This window comes from Syngnathus typhle, linkage group LG3 (genome assembly GCF_033458585.1).
Source record: "Syngnathus typhle isolate RoL2023-S1 ecotype Sweden linkage group LG3, RoL_Styp_1.0, whole genome shotgun sequence".
In the NCBI taxonomy this organism is placed as follows: domain Eukaryota; kingdom Metazoa; phylum Chordata; class Actinopteri; order Syngnathiformes; family Syngnathidae; genus Syngnathus; species Syngnathus typhle.
Window position 1 is genome coordinate 23,842,994 of NC_083740.1, and position 7,734 is coordinate 23,850,727.

A 7,734-nucleotide genomic window follows, 5' to 3' on the forward strand; every position below is an offset into this window, starting at 1 on the left:
ACTCTTCAGGGCTGGCTCTACGCAGGGGCAAGAGGGGGCAACAGATGTCGTGCCCCCTCGAATCAAACTTTTAGAGGTGAAAAATCCGCTAATAGAAACACACGATAATCAGCCCCCTCTCTTCTCTCATGTCGGTGCAGTGTGTGTCCTCGCACAGCCTCCTGTCAGGACTCCGCGCCCCTCCGTAAACATCCAATCACTGTGAGTATGCAAATGAGGCAAGACGCAGCCAGAGAGTGTCAAGTTACAGTCAGCGCGGTAGGAGTTGGAAGAAGCAGTAAAAACTCCACTAAATTCGTCGTAGCCACCCGTGATATAACTAATGATTAACAACAACTCAAATAATAGTTACTATAACATTCATATATATATATATTTGTGCAGTCAAATCGGAAATAGTCTGCTATTTTTTTACTCACTGGGATTGTTTCTCAAGTCACAACCACATCTGAACACTGCATCTAACAGACTGAGGACAAATGAGCGGTGTCTGCCGGACCCTTACGTGTAGCCTCGCCCCTCTGCACAGTTTTGTTTCAAACTGCTCAGGGAAATAAATTTAAAAAAATAATTCAATAGATAAATAAAGAAGATGTTTTTCTCAAAACTTCACTTTGCACTCCACCATTCAGCTGCTCACAAAGAGAGAGTTAATGCTGCGGGATGCATCCTTTTTTCAGAGCATTTAAAACAAGTGTTGCTCCTCTTGCATGTACTGAAAGCAGTAGCAGTAATGCTGCTGCTAGTACTAGTGCATCAGAGGCAGTAGCTAGCATAAATGCACCTGTACCATCAGCAAGCACTGCTTCGCCTGTTCCTCCTCCCTCAACATGTGCTGCCTTAAAGCCCCTTGTTCAGCTACCTAGTGACTTAAATGTCAATGCACCATCCCAGCCAATACTGGGTAGCTACCCAAAGCGTGCATTTGGTGCAACATTCAGGTCATTCAATCCTTCCTGGTACCGCTCATGACCATGGCTGGAGTACTCTGTTGTGCGGGACGGATGCTTCTGTTTCCCCTGTCGGAAATATGGTAGTTCTGCTAATGAGGGGAATTTTGTTTTTACTCTTACTGGTTTTAACAATTGGAAAGCAGCACTCGAACGAGACAAGGGGCAACAGAGGCATGTGTCCAGCCACGACCATGTGCACTCTTCCACCACCTGGACTCAGCACAAAAGCAGAGAGGCTACAGGGGGTACTGTTGACTCTCTGTTGATTGGTAAAACCCAACTTGAAAAAAATCATTATTATGTCAAGAGTGTGGGCAGTGCTATTAAGTTTCTCTCTGTGAATGAGTTGGGGCTCCGTGGGACTGCAGAAACTTTGAGACATGATGCAAGTGGTGATGATGTTGCTTCAGGGCTTTTTCTGAAACTCATGGAGTATACATTAGAGAAGGATGAGAAGCTAGCAAGCATTGCTAAGGGTATCCCAAAGAATGCAAAATACACATCTAAGGATATCCAAAAGGAACTTATTTAAACACTGGCAGACATGACGCTTGCAGAGGACAGGAAAAAATATGAAAATGCTGATTCTGCAGGGTTTGCCTCAAAAGTGATGGGACCAGGGACAGGTGCAATGTGGAAAATTTGTCTGTGATGATTAGATTTGTCAGCAATTCCATGCCAGAGGAGCATCTTATTGGGTTGATTGACTTGCATCAACTTGATGCAGAGTACATCACGTCTGAAATACTGACACACCTTTCTGATGCTGGCTACAGTGCTGACAACATACTTAGCCAGCTTCTGTGATGAGTGGGATAAGAGGTGGTGTACAACCACTGCTGCAAAACAAGATTGCTAGGCATATCCCATACATCCACTGCTACAACCATCAACTGCACTTAGTGGTTGTTCATGCCATACAGAGTGAACCATGTGCAAAGAGATTTTTTAACCTCTCTAGTTCATTGTACAAGTTTTTTCAGCACCACTATGTGTCTGAGGAATATAATGCACCTAACCTTAAAAGGCTGCTTGAAATTCGATGGACAAGCCACTATGAGGTGAGAAGGTGCATTGTTGACAATATTGTCATATTGTCAGTATCCTATCTGAGATGACAGAGGATGATAGTGCTGCTGTTGACCTGTGCACCGAGGCATCGGGCCTGCTGTGTCAAATTTCGAGGCATCACTTATTTGAGACCGGAAAGTTTCTAGTGCTGGTGCTTGGTGTCTTGAAACCAGCAAATGCAATTCTACAGTCTCAATCTGTGGATTTGTGCAGTGCTTCTGAGGTTGTTTGTGCAGCACTGGAGTCCTTAAAAAGCCTCCGTGAAGATGAGGATTGGGGAGAGTCATCTCAGGCAACTGCTGGGGATGATGCACCGCCTCCAAAGAGACGGAGGACAATGAGCAAATGTCTTAGTCAAGGTGTTGTGCTCTCAACTGTGGGCCATACAGACTCAGACGATCCAACCATTTCCCCCTCTCAGTCTCTGAAAAGATCTCTGCTCAACATCCTTGACAGGGCCATTTCGGAAATGGAGAATAGATTTTCTCAGAAGAACGTTGAGCTGATGAGAGCCATATCTAGTCTTGCACCCAAATCCAGCACATTTCTAGATTCAACCGGGTTGCATCCTCTGTCTGCGCTGGCTGGCACTGTGGCAGATGATCTAAAAACATGAAATTCTTGTGGCAAAACAGATGTCACTCAAGAAATGTCCAAATGAAACAGACCTATCCACTGTCTGTAAACACCTACAGGAGTACAAGGAAGCTTTTCCTGAGTTGCATAAATTGTATGTAACAGCTCTGGTAATTGGTGTGTCTTCAGCATCGTGTGAGCGTTCCTTGTCCACATTGTCGCCGTTTCTAACCCCTTATCGCTATGTATGTAGCCTTGATGTCAATTGTTATGCAAATGAGGTATGTAGCCTTGATGTCTATTGTTATGCAAATGAGGTATGTAGCCTTGATGTCTAATGTTATGCAAATGAGGAAGGGCAATAAACCAGTAAGAACAACTAAAACTAAGTATGTAGCCTTGATGTCTATTGTTATGCAAACGAGGTAGGGCAATAAACCGGTAATAAAAATATTTTATCTAAATAAGGGGTAATAAATGGGCAATAAACTTGTCACCAAGATAACGCCAGGGAGCGTTGTAGGGTGTTATGTTGGGGCATGTCTAGGGGTGTGGCATGTGTAGGGGAGGCTGAGTTGTGTTTGCGGGGGGGTTGGTGGGGGCTGAGGGATGTGGGCTGTATCAGCTGGCTGTAGAGTCAGATTTTCTAACAAGCGTTGATGAAATAGATTTGCATCTATTTTTTAGTGAAACCGAAGGAGATTTAACATACAAGCCATTTTTTAGTGAAACGGAAGGAGATTTAACATACAAGTAGAGTCATTAAATCACAGATTATTAGCTTTTATCAGAGTTTATTCGAAATGCTGTCATTCGAATTTTTGGAGGGAGACAAAAACCCAGTTTTGAAACCCAGACTCTAATGGACAGCTCTGGACGTCATTTTGAAGCATCAAAGACGACAGAGCCATCAGAGTCACGTGATATTAGCCAAATCATACCACCCTCCGGCCAACAGGAGGTTGTCACGAGCATAGAGGCGGAACAGGAAGCATCCACAGACATAGAATTGGCGGACTCTTTATCTGTTTACGAAGACGTTAACCTTCCTCAAGAGTCGATAAACAAAGCTAGAGGTATTCCTTCTTTTTCTCTTTCTATGTTAGCAATCGACTGGCTATTTTACTAGTATTATAACGATTTAACTGCTTTTTATTATCTACCACCAGTTAACCTTCTTCAAGAGTTGATGAACAAAGTCAGAGGTATTCCTTCTTTTTTCTCTTTCTATGTTATCATCCGAATGGTTTTTTTGATGGTATTATAACGATTTAACTGTTTTTAAATATCTACTTCCAGTTAAGCGTCGTGACACAGGACAACCTCAAAGAGCGAGAAAGAGCAGACGTACAGCCTTCTACATACAACACGCGCCATTCAACCACCAAGTGGTCTGAGTCGACAAGCGAGCCATCACCACAAGACAAGGCGTCCTATAAAGTGCAGTGGTAATTGTATTTACAAAAATCGGCTACAACAATGTTTTAAGGTAATACGTATTCTGACAGATTTGGCCGAATCAAGATAGGTCAGATTTTTTTTTACTACACTGTGTTGTTTCTATTGTGATTTTCATAAAAAGAAATACAATGGAGCATGCTAACCTTACGTCAGCAGAGTCGGATTTCTTAACAAACGTTGATGAATTAGATTTGCAGCCACCTTGTAAAACAGACCAAAGAAGTGATACACCTGAGCTAGATTTGTCAAACATTAACAATGATTTACCGTCAACCAATGCGTCTACAAGCCAAATACTAGATTTGCTCAACATTGTGAACAATGCCTTGTTGGAGGGGGGAGACACAGACAGTCCTGATATTTTGGCCCACTTACAAGTTGTCGTAAACGAGCTAAACAGTCAAAGCCAGAATGACGGTAGACAAAGTCCTACACTGATCCCGTCACAATTGCTAAACATGATAGCAGAATTAAATAACCAAGCTAACGGTAGCAGCGGGCGTAACAGTCCTGATATTCCTGCTCAACTGCTAAACATGATCCAAAATCTAAATACGCAGCCTCTGATTGACCCAATGACCGTTAAGCCTATCGATTTAGCGTTGGTTGTTATTTATGACAGCACCCCCGTATTCCAACATCGTGACAATGCTTCTGTAATAACCGGTGACACGCCACCGCCATTTCACGAGATAGATGGTATTGATGACAGCGCACCAGCGTTTCAAGACACACCCCACCAATCTAACAACAGTTCTGTATTAACTGATCAGCGCGGCGGTTCTGTTGTAGTTAATAGACCACATTTCAATAATATTGAGGTAAGGCGGCATTTAAATATACCATCACAAACAAACAGCAATGATTTTGCAACCTTTTACCTCCAGATTGAGGAAAAAATAGATGACGTCTTGCGAGAGGTTGATGTGCAAACACAGCCATGTGACGTGATTCAAGTCGAGTTAGTGGCTGGAAATGATAGGGCTCACGTTTACCAGCAAAAGAGCGACATAAACAGTATCAGAGATAATGTATCGGCTCTGCTTGAACGTCTAGCTCAATCAAATGTAGAGCTTCTGGCTGATGAGAATTTAGAGCTTATTGTCCAAATAGTCACCCCATTATGTGGCGGAATGCGTCGTCGACTGGTGAACAGTACCAACAAAGAAATTTTGAAGCTGAAAAAAACGACACTTACACATACCTCGTAATAAGGACAACAATCTATGCTTTGCTCTCTCACTAACCTATCTGCTAAATGACACGCTAACATTAAAACAAGCCAGAAGACAAGCACGACTTTTACCGTTTTTTTCCGTGTATAGTGCGCCCCCATGTATAGTACGCACCCCTAACAATGGCATGCTGATGCTGGAAAAAAGCTTGTACCCATGTATAATACGCACCCAATTTTTATGAATTTTTTTAAAAAAAAATTTTAAATTTTTTTTTAAATTTTTTTTTTTTTTTTTTTTTAAGTCCCAAAGATCGTCACACACGCAGGGAGGCAATGGGTCCCATTTTTAAAGTCTTTGGTATGGTCTTAACTAGGCTGGATGTCATTTTTTTTGTTGGCGTTGATTTCTCCGACTGCCCCTAAACGCACCACCGCGCTCCGTGCGCACACGGCGGCTCTGTATGGGAGAGACGTTGAAGAGGAATAAAAACACCCTTGGAAACCAAAACTTGCCCCTCGTCGTGACTCGGAGCCGCAACAAATGTTTCGGATTTGTGTAGGGTACATTGTGACAGACGGCAAACTAGCAGGTGATCAGGCGAGCGAGCGTCTGATACAAGAGCATTGCGGTCGTATGGAGCGTGTTTGAAATGAACAGCAGAGATGAAAGGAACAAGGCAAAGTGTTGTGAAATAAAATATTACCTGTAATACGCATTTTGTTATTTGCTGATTGAAACTGCTAATTAAACTGTGAATTGAAACTAATAGGTGGAGAACTGAACTCTCGCTCTTTATATAGCTGACGTGTCTTGCGCAACCGTTCTGCGCATCTGTAATGGCGGCCTCCGTATGACGTCCGGTCCGCGATGGAGATTAAAAAACAAACAATATTTGACAATAACACACCATCGAGGATTGCACCATCGCGTCAAACGATGTGTCGTCAATTATGAATTTTACTAAGTGTGTTGGGCAGGATGGTTGAATGCGATGCGCGATTGACAACAAACAAGAAGAAAGGTGAGTTTTATTTCGGGGGAGATTTGTCATGTCTCGTCCCCAGTTTTGCTATGTGTCTAGGTTGCCATAGTTTCTGTTCGTGTCACCCCGCTCTTCCTGTGTCACCTCAATCGATGTAACGTGTTTTGTATTTAAGTCCTGTCTGCCCCTCGCTCACCGTTGGATCATTGCATGTGTTACTGTCATTCTGTTCCTGTCTTTGGTAATGTCACCCTGTCTTTTTGTTCCACGACTTTGTCGGTCAGTCCTGTTGTTGGTTTTGTTGTACCATGACTTTATGTAAAAAAAAAAAAAAAAAAAAATTAAAAAAAAAAAAATATTTTTTTTTTCTTTGTACCCATGTATAATACGCACCCCAGATTTTAGGACAATAAATTAGTAAAATATTGCGCACTATACACGGAAAAAAACGGTACATGAGTGTGGGGTTGAATTGTCAAACACCTGTGAGTCTGAGCGATGTACATAAATTTGAAAAAGTTCTCAGACGGAAAATAGCTGTAATGTACCGAAAAGAAAACAGCCGCCCCATGACTTTTTTCGACACACATCACCCTAAAACAGACGAAGACACTTTATTTGTCTTACACCTCGAGGATCATTACTACGGCGTGAAAGCGATAGAGGCAGTCGTGGGGCATGCATTTTTTTGCAGACCCTGCTACAGAGGCCATGAAAATTGGCGATTCCATCACTGTGAGGGGCACTGTAACATTTGTCTCAATCCTCGTTGTAAACAACAACGATTTAAACATGTTATCTGCTCCGATTGTAACAAAACATGTCGTAATGAGGAATGCTTTGCCAAACATAAAGAGTTTCGAGCGACGAATCGTGTGAGCAACTGCACCTCATACAAAAGGTGCTTGCAATGCGGTCTCCAATATTATGTGAAAGCTGAGGGTACCGGTGCTAAACATCGCTGCCCCGTTAAAAGATGCGCAGTGTGTGATGAGATCTTAAACCCGGGTGATGATGCCTTGCCGAACCCGCACATGTGCTACATACAGCTCATCAAGCCTCAACCACCTTGCAAAAATGTAGTCTACTATGATTTTGAAACCTATGTAGATGCAGATGGTTTACACTTTACACAAACCCTTTCTTATCTGCTGTAAATCAAATAGACTAGCGAAACAGTGGTTTGGCACATACTGTGTTGACAAATTTCTCACATTTTTTCGAAACCCCCGGTCTAAACAAACGACATTTGTTGCACATAATGCGAGAGGCTTTGATTCATACATCTTGATAAGGAGAATGCTTGAATTAGGTATCAAACTTGACATTCTGATGCAGGGGAGCAAGGTTCTATCATTTGCCGATTTAGACACAAAATCTCGTTATATAGACTCGTTGTCATTCTTAACGATGCCGCTAAGTGCGATGCCTAAGGCCCTGGGGCTTGAAGACAAATCAAAGGGGTGTTTCCCACATAAATTCAGCTCTTTAGAACATCTAAACTACGTAGGAT

The 7,734-nt window shown here is 42.5% G+C and overlaps 1 protein-coding gene across 1 annotated transcript; it reads left to right on the forward strand.

Annotated features, from left to right (window-relative positions):
- Positions 1-3,568: 3,568 nt before the first annotated feature.
- LOC133151994 (uncharacterized) lies at positions 3,569-6,522 on the forward strand. The gene is made up of 3 exons (XM_061275453.1): positions 3,569-3,676; positions 3,770-3,805; positions 3,900-6,522. The coding sequence occupies exon 3, from the start codon at positions 4,190-4,192 to the stop codon at positions 5,270-5,272; it is 1,083 nt and encodes a 360-aa protein (XP_061131437.1). The 5' UTR covers positions 3,569-3,676; positions 3,770-3,805; positions 3,900-4,189; the 3' UTR covers positions 5,273-6,522.
- Positions 6,523-7,734: the final 1,212 nt, after the last annotated feature.